This window comes from Pichia membranifaciens, assembly GCF_001661235.1.
Source record: "Pichia membranifaciens NRRL Y-2026 unplaced genomic scaffold PICMEscaffold_7, whole genome shotgun sequence".
NCBI lineage: Eukaryota > Fungi > Ascomycota > Pichiomycetes > Pichiales > Pichiaceae > Pichia > Pichia membranifaciens.
The window spans coordinates 351158-371212 of record NW_017566988.1 but is presented as its reverse complement, the minus strand read 5'-3'; the positions used below and the strand labels follow the sequence as shown (position 1 = coordinate 371212).

General features: G+C 47.5%; 9 protein-coding genes across 9 annotated transcripts; 4 read left to right on the top strand and 5 right to left on the bottom strand.

Annotated features, from left to right (window-relative positions):
• Positions 1-51: 51 nt before the first annotated feature.
• PICMEDRAFT_19344 (hypothetical protein) lies at positions 52-1188 on the top strand (the record flags this gene model as incomplete). The annotated part of the gene is made up of 1 exon (XM_019162115.1): positions 52-1188. A coding segment is annotated over one exon (1137 nt), but the record flags the coding sequence as incomplete, so codon positions are not given.
• Positions 1189-1576: 388 nt separating this feature from the next.
• PICMEDRAFT_37073 (hypothetical protein) lies at positions 1577-2707 on the bottom strand (the record flags this gene model as incomplete). Its single annotated transcript, XM_019163055.1, has 1 exon — positions 1577-2707. The coding sequence occupies one exon, from the start codon at positions 2705-2707 to the stop codon at positions 1577-1579; it is 1131 nt and encodes a 376-aa protein (XP_019015579.1).
• Positions 2708-5132: 2425 nt separating this feature from the next.
• Positions 5133-5732, top strand: PICMEDRAFT_37330 (hypothetical protein; the record flags this gene model as incomplete). The annotated part of the gene is made up of 1 exon (XM_019163078.1): positions 5133-5732. The coding sequence occupies one exon, from the start codon at positions 5133-5135 to the stop codon at positions 5730-5732; it is 600 nt and encodes a 199-aa protein (XP_019015578.1).
• A 1057-nt stretch (positions 5733-6789) lies between these two features.
• Positions 6790-8307, top strand: PICMEDRAFT_56077 (hypothetical protein; the record flags this gene model as incomplete). The annotated part of the gene is made up of 2 exons (XM_019163184.1): positions 6790-7859; positions 7968-8307. The coding sequence occupies 2 exons, from the start codon at positions 6790-6792 to the stop codon at positions 8305-8307; spliced, it is 1410 nt and encodes a 469-aa protein (XP_019015577.1).
• A 34-nt stretch (positions 8308-8341) lies between these two features.
• PICMEDRAFT_18362 (hypothetical protein) lies at positions 8342-9096 on the bottom strand. The gene has a single exon (XM_019161968.1). It carries the CDS (start codon positions 9071-9073, stop codon positions 8393-8395), a length of 681 nt encoding a protein of 226 aa, XP_019015576.1. The 5' UTR covers positions 9074-9096; the 3' UTR covers positions 8342-8392.
• A 206-nt stretch (positions 9097-9302) lies between these two features.
• PICMEDRAFT_13659 (hypothetical protein) lies at positions 9303-10316 on the top strand (the record flags this gene model as incomplete). The annotated part of the gene is made up of 1 exon (XM_019160095.1): positions 9303-10316. One exon carries the CDS (start codon positions 9303-9305, stop codon positions 10314-10316), a length of 1014 nt encoding a protein of 337 aa, XP_019015575.1.
• Positions 10317-11426: 1110 nt separating this feature from the next.
• PICMEDRAFT_37394 (hypothetical protein) lies at positions 11427-15590 on the bottom strand (the record flags this gene model as incomplete). Its single annotated transcript, XM_019163081.1, has 2 exons — positions 11427-11911; positions 12047-15590. 2 exons carry the CDS (start codon positions 15588-15590, stop codon positions 11427-11429), a joined length of 4029 nt encoding a protein of 1342 aa, XP_019015574.1.
• A 587-nt stretch (positions 15591-16177) lies between these two features.
• Positions 16178-17284, bottom strand: PICMEDRAFT_60574 (hypothetical protein; the record flags this gene model as incomplete). The annotated part of the gene is made up of 1 exon (XM_019163445.1): positions 16178-17284. One exon carries the CDS (start codon positions 17282-17284, stop codon positions 16178-16180), a length of 1107 nt encoding a protein of 368 aa, XP_019015573.1.
• Positions 17285-18599: 1315 nt separating this feature from the next.
• On the bottom strand, positions 18600-19912 carry PICMEDRAFT_18358 (hypothetical protein). The gene is made up of 2 exons (XM_019161967.1): positions 19791-19912; positions 18600-19587 (listed from the first exon to the last, which is right to left on the bottom strand). Exons 1-2 carry the CDS (start codon positions 19822-19824, stop codon positions 18815-18817), a joined length of 807 nt encoding a protein of 268 aa, XP_019015572.1. The 5' UTR covers positions 19825-19912; the 3' UTR covers positions 18600-18814.
• Positions 19913-20055: the final 143 nt, after the last annotated feature.

Here is a 20055-nt window from a genome sequence, read left to right as displayed (position 1 = left end):
AAGGCAGTCCAAGCAAGACACGAGGAGAGCATGGGCGAAATAGGCGACACAGCAGTGCCAGAGAAGTTCACCGGGTTTGCGGTGCACGACCCCTCCGAGGCGACGTGGTCCACGTTCAAGAGCTACAGCTACGACCCCAAGCCGTTTGAGGAGACGGACGTGGACATCCGGATCAGCACGTGCTCGATCTGTGGGTCGGACGCCCACAGCGCCCGTAACGGGTGGAACAAGCCCAACGCGGTGTACCCGCTTGTGCCCGGGCACGAGATTGTCGGCGAGGTGGTGCGTGTGGGCGGGGGTGTGAAGGACTTCAAGGTCGGGGACCGGGTCGGGGTCGGGGCGCAGTCGCAGGCGTGCCTCAAGTGCAAGATGTGTCTGAGCAACAACGAGGTGTACTGTCCGCAGCTCGTGCACACGTTTGGCGGGGTGTACCACAACGCGGACGGCACCACCACCATGTCGCAGGGCGGGTACGCCAACTACGTGCGGATCCACGAGTACTTTGTCTTCCACATCCCGGAGGAGCTGAGCGACGCGGAGGCGGCGCCGTTTCTGTGTGCCGGCGTGACCACGTACTCGCCCATCATCCGGAACCTGCCCCACGACCTGATTGCCAGAGGCGTCCGGCCCAAGGTCGGGGTTGTTGGGCTCGGCGGGCTCGGGATGATGGCGATCCAGTTTGCGCATGCCCTGGGCTGCGAGACGGTGGTGTTCTCGCGTGGAGAGTCGAAGCGGGGCGACGCCCTCAAGCTCGGCGCCGACCGCGTGGTGATCACGGGCACGGCGCCCGAGGGCAAGAGCTGGCTCGAGGACGTCGAGGAGAACCGCGACGTCAAGTTCGACCTCGACCTCGTGATCTGCACGGCCAACAGCGCAGACAACTTCGACCTCAACACCTACCTCAAGGTGCTCAAGATCAACGGCAAGTGGGTCTCCGTGGGCTTGCCCGAGACGCCCTTCACAGTGAGCCCGCGCTCCTTCATGAGCAATGCGTGTTTCATGGGCGCCTCGCATCTCGGCTCGCACGTGGAGATGGTGGAGATGTTCAAGCTCGCGGTGGAGAAGCAGATCCGGCCGTGGGTGGAGTGTCTGCCTATGTCTGCGGAGAACTGCAAGGTCGGCATTGAGAAGTGTCACTACAACAAGTGCAAGTACCGGGTTGCCCTGACCGACGTCGAGAAGGCGTTCCAGTGACCGGACGCAGTATAGTAGTAAGTAGAGTAAAGTAATATTGAAAAGTGTTTATAAAGTTCGATAAGGATAGATGACAAAAAAAATAATGACTCAAAGATAACACAGGCAAACCGATTGTGGAGAGGGAAAAGGCAGATGAGCAGGAAAGAAGAACAGAGATATACTTTTGATAACTGTGACGCCCATAACAAGATAACAAGGAAGAGGAGATGAAATGAAATAAAGAAGGAAAAGAAAAAAAACAGTTCGAAACAGGAACAGACCAAAAAATGAGTGTTCTCATGTATAAATGTATGAGTAGTAAGTGAAAGTAAAGATGGTGATTGTGAATTGAAAGATAGCCGGCCTTTTCATTTGCCTTCCCAGAAAATGGAGGTGGTGTTCAGGATTCTTCTATTTCATCCAGAACCTGAACGTTTTTCTCCATGTCGACCGCCAAGGCGACCGGTAGGTTGGAGTCCTTTCTCGACTTTCTCGTTGGGAGGGATTGCCATTTCGCAGTCGAGCCTCTGCTGGTGCTGTTGCCGGAAGTCGAGGAGAGGGAGGAAAAGGACATCCAAGAAGGCACTGCCTTGAGGAAGAAACACTTTGTGTTCTTCACGAGCTTGGAGATCTTCGAGCCGTATCTTCTGTTGATGACACACACAAGCGCGTACTCAGAGGAGATGATAAGAATGGCCAAAAGGACGCAGCACACAATGGAGATTGGAATGTGTCTGCTCATCAAGAGAAGAAACGCTGCGTCGTCCTTGTGCCACGAGGAGCCCTTTGAGATCTTGAAGAAGGCGTCCTTGGACAACTTGTAGTCCTCAGGCATGAGAATCCTCACCACGCCCGAAGGAGGGTTCCCCCACCGGATGTACTGTTTCCAGACAACAGAGAGGTATAGGGGGCCTGTGGAAAACATGATGGTGATGTAAGGAATCAACCAGTTTCTTTGGTAGCGCTGGAGCATGGAGATGGCCTTGGCGAAAAAAGGGTGGTTTGGCACAGAGCCCATGATGTCGTTGGAGATTCCCGTAGGCATTGTCTTACGAACAAAGGCTGGGACAGTCAAAAGGGGGTCCAAATTTCTCGCACAGCCATCGTCCAAGTCGATGTAGATGCCACCGTAGTGGGAGAGAATGAAGTAGCGAATGACGTCGGCTCTTTCGATGGGGTAAGGGTAGTCGTCAAACGTCTTTAGGAACCACGGGTACTGTTCGGCGATGAAGTCTCTTGCCATTTCGTCGGTCCAGAGGATGTATTGGTAGTCTGGGTTCAGGTCGATGCAGCTCTGCTGGCCCTCCTTCCAGATGTCTGGAATGCTGTTGGTCTTGTAGGTCTGGTGAATGATTTTCGGAATCAGCTGGGGCTGCGACTGCAAGTAGTTGGAGTTGTTCAACTCTGTTGAGAGGAGGCCGTACTGGCGGGAGTCGTCATAGAGCAGCGTGATGAGGTCAAAAAGCTGGTACGTGAGGAAGAGCGCCAAGACGGCGTGTGCGTAGAGCAAGAACTTGACTTCTGATTTCATCTGCATGATGTGGTTCTAGTAGTGGTAGTAGTAGTAGTAGTGGCGGTCGTGGTAGACTTGACGGTACTGGCTAGTGTTGTATGCTTGCGCTAAAGTATTGATTTTTGCTTTTTTGCTTCTTGCTTTTTCAATGCTCGTTTCTTTTTATATCTTAAAGGGATGTAGAGCAGACGGGGTTCTATTGAGCAGAGAAGTTCTGGTTGCACGGACGAGTAGGGATGTGCGCAAACACAGATGGATAAACAGATGTGGGCTTTAGTTTAGTGCGAGTGTGCGAGTGTGGAAGGTCGTAGGAGCAGTAGCAGTAGCAGTAGCAGTAGCAGTAGCAGTAGCAGTAGCAGTAGCAGTAGCAGAATCGGCAATAGTGAAGTGCAGCAAGAGGAAACGTCAGCCAAGATAAAGGAAAAGAGGGTGTAGTCTCGAAAGACAACCGGCAGATGCGTTCCACGACGTGCACTGTCAACAAACAAACAATCAAAGCCAGCCATGAGCCTTTGCAAGAAACAACCGAGCCAAAAGACAACAAACAGGCCAACCAGCACTGCAGCAGCACCCAGCAGCAGCAGCAGCAGCGCTGAGCACAGCGACGACAACAATGCCGGGACAGAACAGCAATAGCGTCTGCGCCTCGTTTGCCGGCGGCGCGCGGAAGCGCAAAAGAGGCCAAACAGCGCCAAAGGGGGAGAAGCAAGCGGGGAAAGGGGCAAGCGCGCCACGACAGAAGATTGTGTCGTGGCACGTCATCAATGAGTGTCGTGGTAGGGGGCAATGCGCCGTGCACGGGTGTGTGGGCGCTTTGCGTCTCCTACCCCGCGCACCGCACAGAGGATAATTCCACCCCGCACACCTCTCCAGAGGGCCGCGCAACGCGTATACTAGGGGTTGCACCGCCTAACCCGTTTTTGTTCACCCTGCCGTCTCCTGCACACAACCCGGGTGTCAAGCAGGCCTATAACCAGCATCTGCAGCAACGGCCTAGAGGCGACCCGACCCCGATCCAGCTCCTAAACAGACTCGACTGACCTAACCAACGGCAGCTACAAGTCAAAGCACCCTTCCACCCGGCACTTCCCCATATCATCGACACCAGACAGCCTGTCTCTCGATTGCACACAAGACTCCCGTTTACGACCCCACCATGTCAGCTGCCCTTTCCTACGCCCACGCTGCAGCCAAGAAAGAGCCTGTCGGCCCTGCCCCAGAAACAGAGACCGCCACCTTTGCGCCGGCTGCTGCTGCGGACGCCGCCACAGCCGCCAATGGCATCGAACAGGCCCGGGACGCCCCGGAAACCGCCAGATCAAGATCTGCCACCGGCATCTCCACTCCAGCAGAGATCTCTCCCGATAACAATAACATCAGTAGCAGTAGTAGCTCCCCAGCTTCGAAGCACGACACTACCTCATCTTTGTCCTCGACCCCAACGCCTACTCCTATTCCTGCTCCAGCAGCGCTAGCGCCTGCTCCTCTCCCCTCCAAAAATGCCTGGGGCAAGATCGAATCGGCAGTGCCTACCTCCATCGACCTTAAGTCCATAATAGACCACAACAACAGCAGCAACAGCAACAACACCCCATCTTTCTCCTCCTCCACGATAGCAAACTCAAACATAAAATGGGTGCCTTTCAAGGGCGCCAACATAGTAATCTCGGACTCTAGCTCTAGTTCAGGCACCAACCACAGTTCGGCCAACGGAAACAGCGCAAACAAGAAGAAGTCCAAGAAGTCCAAGAAGAAGTCTCCACCCAACACTGCCGCCAACGGCAACTCCGCATCCACAGCATCGACCACCCCTTCCTCCTCCTCATCTGCAAATGGCTCCTCATCTTCTGCCAACAACAACCTTCCGAACGACAGGAAACACCAGACTCAGAACAACGTATCCAAAAGATCCTCCAGACCTTCCAACACCGACTCTTCTCTGAAAAACTCCTCTGAAAAACTAGCCAACTCCGACACCGTCCCTGCAGACGTAAATTCAAACTTTGAAACTGACGACTCACCAAATCTTTCCACTGCAAGTGACGACAGAAGCCAGGTGAAAAATACAAGCGCTTATAACAACAAGGGCGTTAATGGCGGCAGAAGATACAACAACAACGGTAATGGTAACACCAACAAATTCAACAACAATGGCTCGACCAACCCAAGATTCAACAAAAACTACTACAACAACTTTTATCCCCAACAAAACTTCCAATACTATCAAGACTTCTCTAATGGTTATGCATACAATCCAGCTTATCAAAATATGAGATACCAGCAGAATTACAACTACTCCAGAAACAATAGCGGCTCAAACAGTAATGGAAACTACCACAGAAACAACTACAACAACAACACCACCAACTATAGCAACTATAACCACAACCGTAACTTCAACTACCGTACGAAATACACCACCAACTCTTCCAACACTCCAGCAATGAACTGGATATCACCAGAATCCCGTCTTACCGCCGTCAACTCCCTTGCAATGCAATTAGATTACTACTTCGATATCTCAAATCTGCTCAAGGACATGTACCTCCGTAAGCACATGAACTCTCAAGGTTGGATTAACTTGGACTTCATCACAGGATTTTACCGTGTCCGAGCCTTGAGTTGTGGTGATCTTTCTGTCATTAGAGACTCCCTAGACCATGCCGGCCAGTTTGAGTGGGGTGTCGTGGAGAGAGACCAAAACGCTACGCCCGAATCTTCCAAGACGAAAGAGGCAGTTTCATCTGAAGAAGACTCCAAGTCAGAGCTAACCGAGACAGAAGCAGGCTCTTCAGAAGCAGCAGAACTTGCTAATCCTATTGCAAACATTAAGATCAGGGCGCTTGCAGAACCACTGAACTGGGTCTTACCCGAGTCTGACCGTGATGGCTGTGGACTGGACGATGCCGTTCCTACCACCATACACAAGAGGGAAGAGTTACAAAACCCGGAAGTAGAAGCAGAAGCAGAAACTGAGCCTCAATCTGCCGAGCCTTTTGAACAACAAGCATCTTCAAGCATTCCAGAATCTATAGAAAAATAGTGAAAAAGTACATCAACGAAAGCAAGCATCTCAAGCACCTAATACAAATCTTTTCACACTCTAATCGATTACACTTCTCATCACCTATATATACAAATATCCACTTGTTAACTCTATTAACTCACCCACTGTACTTAGCTTATCCAACATTAACTTTCATTTCCATAAACCAAAAAAATCTTTATAAAAAGCTTTAAACATTTTTTTATTTTTTTTATTTTTTTTTTTGTCATTTCCATTAATCTATTCACTCGGTAATGGTTTCACATTTCCTCATAACGGAGCATATTGTATAAATCTCATATAATTTTATTCTCTTCCATCAAGGATACTGTAGACTTAAATTGGTCTTTTTCTAACATCCAAACAAAGCTCTGCTATCCTTCAAAACCGGGGATCGCCGCAAAACTCATGTCGCGATTTTCTTTTGTCCGTAAACGTCTCCAAGGGAAAAAAAGCCGACTGTGAAGGAGAGGATGATACGGGAGGCGTCTCCACATTGTCCCACCAGGCGTGTAGGCCGGCTTTTACCCTGTCCCGCCAAATTAATATATGATGGGTAAGGGATTGAGCCTAGCAGACGCCTGACAACAACAACAACTATTATTGCGGACGCAAGATGACGGATGAGTTTTCTTCCATACAATGGGACAACAAAAACAGTGTGCAGGATATAACCGGCTCAACTGATGAGCATAATGATGAGACAGGGCTAACCGAAAACAGTACCGATATCAAGACCGGAGAAGAAAAGAACACGGTTGGGGATGAAGGTAGTGCAATTGCGCAACTACAGAATAAGAGTACCTCGACTTTGCCTAAGGAAAGCCACGATGATGCAGACGATAAGTATTTGGAGGGAAGTGGATTGATTACTCAGACTATGATACTGGGTGCACAAGAAGATGACCAGAAGGAGATCAAAAGTAAGACAGTTTTCCAGGAAGAGCAAGAAACTGGAGATACAACTGCCAACAGTACGAACAATATGTCGATGTCTACTGAAGTTGATAACGCCAGTAGCGCCAATGCTATTGCCAACATGAACGCCAACCAGATGAAAGTGCCCGACGTTCACTATCATTTGGAGATATCTGTGACCAATCCTGTGGTAGAACATGAGGGATCGGCTTCATTTACCATATACCATATCAACATTGAAACGAATAACCCTAGATTGACCAAAAGTAAATATACTGTTGTGCGTCGTTACTCTGATTTCGACATCTTGCATCAATGCTTATCATTTGATCACCCCACATTATTGATACCTCCATTACCTAATAAGCAGCGGTTGGAGTACATCAAGGGCGGACGCTTCACTGACGAGTTTGTATCTAAACGTTGCAACTCCTTAGAGATATTTATCAATAGAGTGATCAAGCATCCTGTCCTTTTAAAAAGCGAGGTTCTTATGATTTTTCTCGAAGATAGCGACTATTGGAGTACGTACAAGTCCAATTTGCATTTGAATGAGTCCAACTCAATTGTGCATACAAATCCTAGTGTTGAAGGAGTGACAGATTTCTTGATGAACTCTTTTAAAAAACCTCACGTCGAAAGTAAATACAGCAAAAACTTCAAAGAGATTGAACATCAAAGATTAAATTTACAAGATAACTTGAACAAAGTGGATAGAATATACTCTAAAGTGGTGAATAAACAGGACAGTATATCGAGAGAGTTGAACTCCTTTGGTGACGAGTTCAACAAATTGACCATTTTGTTAAATAACGACTTCAATGGAAAATACCGAGAAGAAAATCAACTTGATGATGAAACGAAAGTTCTGGTCAATGAGTTTAGGACGTTTTCAGAGAATTTGAAAAAATCAGGGAGCTACTATAATGATTTGAATCAGTTTATAGAGTTCAAGTATTTGAACAATTTGAAAGATTTGGAGCACTACTTGATTGCTTTAGGAAATTTGATAAAGCTAAAGGATTACAAAGTTCTGGACTATGAGATGTTGAATAACTACTTGGAAAAAGCTACTGCTGAGAGGGAAAACTTGATACGTGGAGGATCATTGACATCTACGACAGAGGGTACTATATCTTTTTTGAGTAGAAAACTTGAATCGCTAACCGGGTTAAGAGGCTCATCTTTACTGCCCTCCTCAGCCTCGTCGGCATCAACTACAACTTCTAGAAATGTGCCGGCAAGTAATGGAACTGGAACGGAGTCTTCCGCGGCTACTGACATCTCCAATACGTCTGCGCTAGTGAATGAAAGGATAGAGAAGCTTAATTCTAGAATTTCATTGTTGGAGAGGGAAAAGGTTCAGGCGAAGCAAGTCTACGAGCAATTTGAAAAAGACTTGGTTGATGAATGGTCACAATTCCAGAAAGTCAAAGATGACGAAATATCTCAATCCCTGAACGAATTAAGTGAAGAGTATACCAGACTGTATTCAAAATCTTATGAAGATTGGAATGCTTTTAAACTCAACAAGGAAGGGATAAAGTTACAAAACAAGTTGGATGATGACGCAAGGAGTAAATATTTTTCAGCTAATGCTGTTATCAAAAATGACGAAGAAATCAAAGAATTACTACATGAAATGAAAATATGAAATGTTCTTTTATTTGTACTTTTTCAGAAATTTTTTCTGTTTTTGTTTTCTACTTTTTCTATATACAATACTATTCTATTTGAAATCATTTTTTCAATCTTTTTTTATCGGTATCTACTTTGCGGGGGAGGATTAATTTACCACTCTCTTCAAATTCAAGAAAATCGTTTTCTAAGTAAATTTGTTCGGCGTCTTTACCCCAAATATCTATGAACTCTGGTAAAGTTATGAATTGGGAATATTTGAACTGTGGAAATTCATCCAACTTTAAGGTACGCTTTTTCTTATTGATGTTCTGTGGGCTTCGTTCGTTTTCACGTATGTAGAACCGTCGCAACAAGGAAATGGCTTCTCTGTGTCCGACACCAGGCACAAGCTTGATGTTGGATTTATATCTGATATCAAAAACACTCCCATTTCCTCCAAATCTTTCGTTGGGACATCCAAATACGATCATGCTTACACCTATCTGATCCAGCATAGAAGCGCACATGATACATGGCTCGACAGTGACATAGAGTGTACAGTTGTGCCACATTTCTAGGTGATCCTTCGGGTAACTGCATTTAAGATGGTCATATATTCGAAATTCAGCATGCGCTGTTCCGTTCAAGGTGATATTCGTCATGTTATGTGCTCTATATAATATTTTTTTGGTACTGTTATCCACCAGTATAGCTGCTACCGGGACTTCATCGCTACTTAAGGCCACTTCACCATATTTGAGGGCTTCTTGCATGAGCTTGAAATGATCAGAGGCGTCCATTTTGTTAGTGGTCGATTTTCAAAACATGTGGCTTGGTAGACTACTCAATAGAACATGAAAAGGTAGAGTGAAGATAACGAAAAAAATATTATTTGAGATCTGTTTCGGTTCATGCGACTTTTTGTTTTCTTGAATTCACGTTTTCGTGGTTCCATGATGTTTCGGTCAAAATAGATCGGAAAGAGAGAATTGAGGTTAGAAAATCTACTGCATTGAATTGTGCCATACTATGTCTACACTAGATGAGGTACGAAATGAAATAAGAGAGCTGGAGCTAGAGATTGAAGAGTTGGAGCAAGAAGGGGGCGAGGATGAATCCTTTGACGGAGAGCCACATAATGATGATATTTCTAACTACGCCACGCTAGACCAGCTTGGAAAAATGGATGAGCTATTGTACGACATATTAAATGACAAGAATGATGACTTGGATATGGGAGAGATTGTGGATGGAAGGCGGATTCTCCGGTCAAAAGAGCTTCAGGCTCTACATGGCGATGAAATTCCCAAAATTCAGATCGAGAACGTGTATAGATTCAATGGAATTACTATGTTTCCGATATCCAATGATCCAGAAAGAATATTTATTGGCATAAGATTCGATGTTTTCAACAGTTATTTGAAGAAATTTACCACCTGTCACTACATTATCCTCAAGCAACTTGATATCGAAGCAAGTGAGAAGGAGCAACAGCTACAAATATCCCCCGAGACCAAGGCAGGCAACTTTAACTGGAGATGGGAGGTCTTCCAGACTACGGTACCGAAGCACGTCCCTATTGGCGATGTAGCTAGAGACTACCTATCCGTGGAGCATACCCGAGAACCGGCATCGGATGCTGCCCCTGTTCCGAGCTTCAATCGGATGAACAAGTTTGCCATGCACATCTACGAACACCTTTCTCTCCTCGAGGAGAGAAAGGCCTTTGCATATAAGCTACAAGGTCAGTACGCCAGTACGAAGCGGGTTCTGGTCAAGTTCGACCCTGCTGTGTGTCGAATCGAAATTACCCTTTTTGACAAGAAGAGGCTTACGACAACAAAGCTCGTTGTTGATAGTGACAGCACCGCCACACGATTCTTCCTCAACGTCAAGGGAAGTGGCGGTGCGGAAAACGAAAGCAGAAATGTGGCACACACTTACTGGAGCAGTGCCTGTGGCGCAGTCAACGTGCTGCCAGACATGAGAAGTTTTGCCGTGGCGGTGCAAAAAAGCATTGATACCTTCTTGTTACAATATTGACTTTTCCGACCAAGATGTTTATATTGTTAACGTTTTCTTATGTTGGCAAAACTGGAGATATAAACAGCACTTCCTTGGAAGAAGGCAACAGCATGAAGGCAGTATTATTACTGCTGCTTCCTTTTCCCTCCGTCTTACTCCTCACAGGCCCAATCCGTCTATTTAAGGATCTGCTATACCCGGACTTTGATCCCCAACAATGGCCTATCATTAGCTCGACAGGGTTCCTCAACAAATTTCTAGCAGGCCACTGTTTTGAAATTTTCCTTTGCACGTTTATTGTGATGAATGTGTTCAAGTGTTGGCTTGTTTGTAACAAGTTACCTCTACTACCGCTAACTGCAGCGATAGTCACGAACGCTGCATGCGACAATGACGGCGAAATACCCGACGACAACAACAGCGGCGAGAATTTGCGATCGAACAAATCAGATCTAAACCTTTTCAAGCAGATTGAGCACTCCGATCCTCCGACTTCTAGTTCACGGTTTATCTCTCTACAATTGGCAAAACTTGCTGGCATATACATCCCATTAGTGCTTCTCATCGTATGGTTCCTTGGTCCCTCGGTATACGACCGTATATATCATTCCACCGGAGGCCACTGCGTCAACCATCCAGAAATAAAGTACTATAGGAGTTGTGTATCCAAAGGGTACAGGTATACCGGAGGATTCAAATGCAGCGGCCATGGTCTCATAACATCAACTTTTGCCACATGTCTTGCAAAAGAAACGTTAAGCCTGAACAATTGGATATCCTATGTCAACAATATCAATCCCTTGACTTTTCGTGTGTACAGATCTGGCCATTTGCTGGTAGCATTTACAACGTCTCTTTACCTTTGCTGGTTGACCATGTATACTGTCACTTGTTTGTTTTATCATACTTTCCCTGAACGAGTAGTTGGCACAGCATGTGGGTGTCTCATATTTTTCTTTGTGTATATTAAATGTAGATTATAGGCTTAAGAGTTCCGTTCTTAGAGTTCCAGATAAAATTCAAAGTTAAACTTAGAGTTAGAGATACAGAAATAGAAAATAAATATACAACATGTACAAAAAACACAATAAAATATAATACTAGTGTTTCTTTTATTAGAAACCTCACCTAGGGCTCAGCGCTTGTGCTAGCAACGCCCGCGTCTTCTTCTTCCCACTGTGCGATAAGCTCATTCATCCGCTTATCGATCAAATCGGCACATTTGATGACCCACGATCCTTCTTCATTGTAAGTATGTGCATTGGTAATCATTTGTTTGGCCTCACCAATGAAGTCATCCCACGTAAACAACTTCTTAGAATCCAGCTGTTTCCTCATTTGACCCAACGAAACAACATGCTTGATAACTTTGTAATAATCTGCATAGAATTTTCTTGAAGGTAGTTTCATGAAGACGGCAGCAACATTATTGCCATCTTCATCAGTGAGTTTCTCCAGTTCATCAAGCATTGAATAAGCCCGTTGTACCCATGCAGCTGGAGCCGGTTTTCCAGTTGAAATGGCAGTCGCCTTTTTTCCATTCTCCTTGATGGTAGGTGTGGAACCTCTAGAAAGTCTTTGTCTCTTCCTCGAAGGGACGTCTTCTTCATAGACTTCCTCATCGCTATCGTCATCCGCTGTACGAATATCAGTATTGGCATCAACATCGATATCATCAACGTCGTCGTTGTTTTTGTCAGTAATTCCATCGGCCATATCTTCGTTCTCAATCATCGAGTCATCAGCACTTCCACTTCTATTCTCTTTGGTTTTACGAAGCTTTTCAATACGCGAGCGTTTTCTTGCAATTGCAGCTTCAACGGAATCGTCATCATTATCCATTGCTTGAAGCCATTGCTCTTCAGTAAGACCATCGTCGTAAACAACTCTCTTCTTGATCCTACGCCCACTACTTTCCTCCTTCTCTTCAAGATGAACACTCATGTCCTCTTTAAACACTTCAGGCACTTCATCATCACTCATTAATCTGTTTGTACCTCTGATCTTGTCCTCCCGTGCTCTGTCGGCATCCATTTCATCGAAAACAATTTTCTCATTGTCATTACGAGCTAAAATTTCATTGATCTCTTCATCACCGTAGTTATCTCCCTCAACGTCATTAGCCTTATCCTTCTCTTCCTCAATCAATCTCTTGAGGAATGCTTCTTGTTCTTCAGCACTTGATTTGTTATCAAACTTACCTGCTTGAATGACCTTGCCATCAATATCTAATTTCTGATGAGCTCTTTCAAGAATGACTTCTTCAACAGATTCTGAAGTGATTAAACGCAAGATTCTGACTTCGTTCTTTTGACCAATACGATGCGCACGATCTTGAGCCTGCAAATCTTGATGAGGGTTCCAATCAGTATCGAAAATAATAACAGTATCTGCAGTTTGCAAATTCAAACCTAAACCACCAGCTCTTGTGGACAACAAGAAGCAAAAATATTCACTGTTTTCAGCATTGAAATCTTTCAACATATCTTGTCTGTCATCGGCCTTTGTGGAACCATCAAGTCTCATATACTTCAGGTTCCGGAACCTCAAATAATCTTCCATGATATCCATAACTTGTGTCATCTGGAAAAATATCAAAACACGATGTCCTGTCCGTTTCAGCTTTGGTAATATTCTATCTAGTAATTCAAACTTACCAGAAGATCTCCATATTAAATCTGTAGTACCTTTGTCTGGGTTGACGACGGTTTCGACTTCTTCGAAGACAAATGGGTGATTACATGCCTTACGCAATTGCATAATTTTATTGTTCAAACCTTTGAGACCAGCTTTGGTTGCACCTACGGTACCTGTACCGATGAAGAGTGCATTATGAGATAGCAATTGTTTATAAATCCTTGACTGTAAACATGAGAATTTACATTTGATAACTTTTTCCACCTTATCTGGCAAGTCTTTGGCAACATCTTTTTTCAGACGACGAAGTAAGAAGGGACGTAAAACTTTGTGCAATCTTCTAATGATCAACAAAGACTCTTCTTCACTTAATTCTAACTTCTCTTGATGACCGGTGTTTGCGAAAGGAGTATTGAACCATTCATCGAAACTTTTAACAGAGTTGAAAACCTTGGGTAAAATAAAATTCAGAAGAGCCCACAATTCAGGTAAGTTATTCTGCAAAGGGGTACCGGTTAAAATCAACCTATTTCTTGTGTGATAGTATGTGGTCAAAGTTTGGAAAAGTTTGGAGCCTGTATTCTTTAATCTGTGACCTTCATCAATCAGCATATGAGCCCATTTGAACTTACTCAAGATCGGACGATCTCTGATGACGTACTCATAAGTAGTCAAGAGGACAGTGAAATCACCACTCCGGACCTGATATTGCAATTCTTTACGTTGTTGCTGAGTACCTTTGTAAACAATAGTTTTTAAATCAGGAGCCCATAGTTCAAACTCCAAAGTCCAATTGGTTATCGTCGAAAGAGGAACAATAATCAAGAATTTACCAGTCTCAGTTTTCTTTTCGATCAAGTAGGTGATTAGCGCAATAGATTGAATTGTTTTACCCAAACCCATCTCATCCGCCAATATACCATTTAAGTGGTTATTGTATAACGAGACCATCCATTCCAAACCTTTCACTTGGTATTCTTTCAAAGTACCACCAACTAGCATAGCAGGTTGTTTATCAACACCTTCTTTGATCTTGTGAGCAACTTCATAATAATCAATTTTCTCACGATTTTCATCTTCATTTTGTGCGTTCGGATTATTGGCCAATTCACCCTTTTCAAGCTGGGTCAAAACTTTACTTTCGTTTTGCTGAACTTTAACGGCATTAGCCAAAGTATCAAGGAAAGAGTTGGTTTGTTTGAGTAAATGTGTAATACGTTTATCTTTCGTTTGATCCAATAACTTTATATATGCTTCTTCATCGTTAGCCTTCAAAGCTTGTAATCTCTGCTTTGCTGTTCTTTCAAACTTCTTAGATTCATCACGTTCAGCCTGCTGGTGGAACTGATGTAAAGCTTTACCCAGATGAAAGCGTCTCATTTGATTTTGAGCTATCAAGTTTTGAGAATTAGTTGCAAATTCGATCAGCTTCCTGACGTTTTCATTGTGTATAATTTCAACCAGCTTCTTTCTTTCCTGTTGTTGTTGCTGCTGTAGCTTTTCTGCCAATTTAGCAGTCTGCACCACTTTTTGCTTTGGATGCACACAGTAAGTTCTTTTCCACGTTTTGAAAATTGAATAGTTGTTCAAATTTTCATCATGGTAGATTGTATTTGTTGCGGCTTTAATTAATAAATGATTTCTCAACTGTTTTTGTAGTGGTAGCAGTTTCAAACCTTTCAATTCGATCAGTGCATCCACCTTCAATTGATCGACGTTATCCAGTATTTTATCGTTCGAATATTTGAGGTCATTTTCAAACTTTGTGAAATCGTAGGACCCCAAATTAGCAGGAAGATTTTCCAGTTCTTTGATTCTCGTGTCTATTTTGAGCTTTATTGAATCCTCCATATCTGGGGATCCTACCACATTGAACCTTGGATCAACTAGTGGTTTGTTAGGTATAATACCTAACATTTCAGCCTTTGCATCATAATCATCCAGAGGTAGTGATATAATAGCATTGCTTGCTTTTTTCTCCTGAATTTCCTTCTTTCCCCCATTGTCTTCTGCATGAGATAAAACATCATTGATTTCTTTCGTTATACTGGAATTGCCCGATTTGAAATACTCCAAATTTAACTCGGTAGGTAGGTCCAGGTCTTTGGAGAGCATCTGTAGGCCTAGAAGTTGATTCTGAAGGAGGCTTATATCCACCAACTCAGTATTTGACGACCAGGAGTCCTTAATCTCTTTTTCGTTCAATTTGGAGAGCTGGTATTTTTCATCCACTAGTTTCAAAGTGTTCAAGATGGCCAACTTCTCATAGGGATTTGCATTGGCGTTTTCCAATTTGGCAAAGTGGTTCAATAGAATCTCGACGTCTGGCCTCGAGTTAGGGAACGGGATTCTAGGGAGCTCTATGACTGGAACTGGAGTTGCGGTTTCAAATGAAGCAGGAACCGAATTTGGCTGGGGGGTGACTGACGCGTTATCGACATCGCCGCCAGCGGCTGCAACTGCAGCTGCAACTGCAGCGGCTGTGGCAGTGTTCAGGTTTGGCTCATTGTGGCTACTGGTGCCATTATGGTTGCCGTTGCCGTTGCTAATGCCATTGCTGAGACCGGTAGCAGGAGCCTCTGATTTCACTGCTCCGTTCGTCAAGCTTGCGGCGCCAATTCCAGAGGGAGCATGCGTGGCAGCTGGGTTCGCCATGCCGTTTGGTGTTGCTGTGGAATCTGCGCTGGGTTTCAGCTGAACGGTGCCTGGAGCAGCATCCACAGCCCCGCTCCCGTTCCCGTTTCCATTTGTCGGGGTTGTCGTCGCAGTAGCGTTTGTGCCTGTGTCGGCGGTGGACGACGTGGGAGTCGACTGAGCCGTTTGCGGCGACGCAGCAGGAACCTGTGCTTGTGCCTGTGCCAAAGGAGCAGTAGTGCCCTGATCCGACATGGTGTGTGCGTGGGTGCAGAGGTGGTCTAGATGCGTGGACCTGGTAGACAACAGACGTGTTTCTGACGAAATCCGGTCTGTCTGGCTGGGGGAAAACACGAAGAAATTATCCACAAAATAAATAATTATTTATTCTACATGTTGATCAAAAAGGGTGTGCAGGGTGTCTCGTCTCGTCTCGTCACGTCTCGTTCCCTCCTCCCTGGGCCTCTGTTTTTCTCGCCCTCGCCGGTTTTGCGAATTCAATTTTTTTCTGGTTTTCCGCTGAGCGTGCGACAGAGTAGCGTGTCACGGTGCACGGAAGGGGGAGAAACAGAGGACTTGGGGCAGACGCGTTGCTATTCCAGCATCATTCAGAAGATGAAGACGGCGTTTGGATCGATCTGGTGAGAACTGGAGAGTTGTGGCTTCTGAGTGTACCTGTTGCGCATCATGCCCCGTACCGACTGGAGAAGACTGAGATAGGTGTACTGCTGGTTGGGTTGTAGCTGTGCCATGGCTCCCAGAAACGCCCAGCTCATGGCGCCGGTGAAGGTGCCGGCCTCGTTGGCGTCGGCACTGGTCTGGTCGTCTCTGCAGCCTGAGAACATGATCACGTCCGCAGGGGACATCTTGCTTTGCTTGATGGCCTCCAGCTTGCTCTTGCTCTTGTAGTTTGTCGCCCGGTCGAAGAGCGACTTGGCGCCCGTGAACATCATGCCGACGTTCCTCGTGGCGTAGCCCATGAGGATCTCGGCGCCGTCAGTCCCCGTGCCCTTCCAGATGTTGTACTCCTTCAAGCCCCCGTCCTGCGCCCGGTAAGTGAAGGGGAGGTCGAGCGCGGTTCCGCTGTGGCAGGAGTCGAAGATGGCCGTCAACCGGCACCCTGGCGGCAAGCGCTTGACCATGATGTCGTGCATCACGTCGTCGATGATGGACCCGCTCTGCTGGAAGTCCACCGGGTAGATGCACTCGTCCATGCCGTCGACCTCGTCACCGTCCAGGTCCTTCTCCTCTCCGCCATGGCCGGAGTAGTGGAAGAACAACGAGTCTCCAGGAGCAGCGCCACGGACCAACCACTCCATAGCTCTGAGCATGTTTTCTCTGGTCGGGACCTGCATGGGGTTGTTTGTGTCGTCCGTGAGGATGACCATGTCGCCCTCCATGTATCCTCCCCTCTGCATCAAGAACGCTTGCATGTGTCTGACGTCGTTGATGCAGCCTCGAAGTGCGTTGTTGCTGCCGATGTAGTTGATGCCGATCAAAAGCGCTTTCCGCTTGCCTGTGCACGACGAAAGCTGGAAGTTCTGGGTCATGTTTGTGCCCGGGATTGGCTGTGATTGCATGTTGCCGTACATGTTGCCGTCGATAGCTCTGCTTTGCTGCTGCATCTGAGGTGGAGGCCCCGGAGGTGGCTGAAATGGCAGTGAGCTCCCTGGAGGAGGCGCAGAAGGCCTCTGGTATTGTTGGTTGCCATACATTGTGGTGATGTTGCGATGTGTAGTGTTCGTGTCGGACTACAGAGCCGATGGAGGAAAAAAAGTGCCACACGGAGAGCAGCAACAATACCCGACGTCATCAAGATCAAGCGAAGGTTAACAACTTTCATGCAGCGAATCTTTATCCGCTAACTTTTCTTCGCTGTTTGGCTTTTCTCCGCTCAAGCCTCCTTCCTATCTCTATATATTCTATAATTCATCGGCTATGCTACAGCTATTATACAGTGCTGGGCGGTTTGGTGTACCGGACCTTCAACCAAACAAGGTTCTTGTAGGCGACAACCTTACGACACATGGGACACTTGCCGCGGCGCCCCCCGGGCCCCGTGCCGCCGTGTCCGGGCTCCCTAGAGGACGCCAGTGCCCGGTAAATGCAGCCAGCACAGAAGACGTGGCCACATGCTGCAGCCACAGCGTCTTTGATTGGGTCCATGCAGATGACACACGTCACGTCCTGGAACGTTTTCGCCGTTGTGGCAGATGTCCCGTTCGTGGCAGAGTTCCCGTCCTTTTCCTTGATCTGGTCCAAAAGCTGGTCTGTGCTCATGGTGGGTTTTCCGTCCAACATCACAAGATCGTCATCGTCATCATCGTCGTCATCGTCGTCGCCGCCGTCGCCGCCCCCAGGGCCATCGGACTCGTCTGTATCGTCGACGGAGATGTTCTGTCGCGTGCCCACATTACCTGCGCTTGCAGGACCAAACCAGTCCTCGACTAGCTCGACAGAGACATCTGCGTCCTGTGCCACTGCTTCCGCCCCCCTTCGTCCCTCCCAGGGCTCCACGCTGGTAACAATGTCGGGCGTCTGACGGGCCGAGATGATCTCCACGTCCGAGAAGTCGCCTTCGGCGCCGTCACCATCGTCGCCGCCAGGACTGTCTCCTGTAATAGCAGGCCGGAAAGAAGGATGGGCTATCGGTCGTGTGGCAACGCCCTCCCAGCTGAGTACCACCACGTCGTCTGTATCTTCTCCCGTTTGGTCGTTTGCTGTAGTATTACCGTTGCCTGTATCGTCAACGTCGTCAGCGTCTGGCAGAAGCAGTTCATCGTCGCCAGCATCCACCCGCCCTAAGTTCCGTCGTTTGCCCTTCCGCCCAACATCATTGTCACCATCTGCTGCCGCATTATCGCCGTCCTTATCGCTGAGGTCCGTGTGGCCGTTGGCGTTTGCCCCTCCTGACCCTTGCTCGGCGGGCTGCTGTGTCCCTCTCGTTCGTTTCTTCTCTGCACTTGCGTCGTCCATAACGGGTATACTCTTGTCCTGGCTACAAAGCTGCCTGTGGGTGTGTACAGTAGCCCGGGGAAGCGGAGCCTGCAAGGTGCAAGAGAGGAAACATGTAGCAGAAGGACAAGAAAGGCCCAGACGGGTGCGCACAGCCGTCTTTTTGCGCATAGAAGATTGACAGATGAAGAGACAGTGGTCGACACCATTTCGTGGATCTGGGGGCCCCTGCATTAGCTTTGACAAGAAATAAGGAGTATTTAGATAATATAGTATATAACAACACCCGGTCAGAAGAATCTGCTAAACAAGAAAGCTAAGATGATAAGGAGGACGGCCACCAAGTACACGTTTGTCTCGCTGGAGGAGGACTTCGTGGCGGCGGTTGGCGGCGCAACACGGGCAAAGGGCTTTTCCACAGCAGGAGGGGCTTCGGCGCCGGTCTTGCTGTCAACGGTGGCGGACGAGGCGGCACCTCTAGGGGCCGAAGCCGTTATGTTGGACGAGGCGCCGGTCGTGGTGCCGGCAGCCCCGGCACCTATGCCTGCGCCGGCGGCAGCGGCCGCCGCTAGGGCCTCTCTGTCGGCCTGTATAGGGCGACGGGACACCGCTTCGCCGCCGTCTGGTATGCTCTGCAGCGGGAGAATAGGCTGGGCAATCGTGGCCGAGTGTGCCGAGGCGTTGGACTTGTCCTCCTCCTGGATCGTGTTCATCGGGTTGTCGTAGTTAAACAGGACCTTCAACTTCACGTCGGACGTCTTGCCGCCGGCAAGCTGCTCCAACTGCGCCCAACTGGTTGACACGTCCTTTGCGTTCACCGGGGAGAGGCACGGGATCGACACAAACAAGAACTTGTCCTTGCACTTGTACCCGAGCGCCGGCTCCTCGCCCAGGCCCTGGAATATGATGGTCACCGCCGCAGAGTCCCCGGGCTGCAAGAGTCCGCTGTTTGGACGGACGCAGTAGAGTTTAGGCGCAGTGGTCTTCACCTTGAAGGCCATCAACGCCTCCGTGTCGTTTTTGACATGCACAACCTGTGTTTGCTGTGTGCCTTTGAACGGAGCTGCACCACAGGAGCCAATTACACACACAATCGGACTGTTGTTAGTATTTGCTGCTCACAAACGCCCGCCGGAGCGGCACCCGTGGTCCCGGGAGCCGTCCCCGGCCCCTGGTCCTACTTATATAGTGTACCACCACCTTGCCGCCTCGCCGCAGCGACCAATTGCCCCTCCCTCCGTAGGGGGGCCCCATTCTGCAACGTACCGTGTAGCTCGACGAGCTTTGGAGAAACTAGCATGCTTGTGTTTTGCTGTGTGTGTGTGCAGAACCTACACCTGTCCGATCCTCTGCTGCTGTTCTTGTTGATGTCCCTGCTCCACATCACCTCGCAGCCTCTGCCAGACCCAATCTATACATACGCAATCATCGCCAAACAGAAAAAACACCTGCGTCTTCCTTTTTCGCTTTTTCGCTTTTTCGCCACAGCCCGCCCTGTTGCCAAAGCCCCAAAGCGGTCGATCGACCGCCA

Bases quoted from the DNA above. Each gene is read 5' to 3' on its own strand.
- PICMEDRAFT_18362 (XM_019161968.1), bottom strand. From the start codon at position 9,073: ATGGACGCCTCTGATCATTTCAAGCTCATGCAAGAAGCCCTCAAATAT.
- PICMEDRAFT_18358 (XM_019161967.1), bottom strand. From the start codon at position 19,824: ATGCTAGTTTCTCCAAAGCTCGTCGAGCTACACG. The intron at 19,588-19,790 runs GTACGTTGCAGA...CCTGTGGTGCAG, and splicing joins AAAGCTCGTCGAGCTACACG to CTCCGTTCAAAGGCACACAG.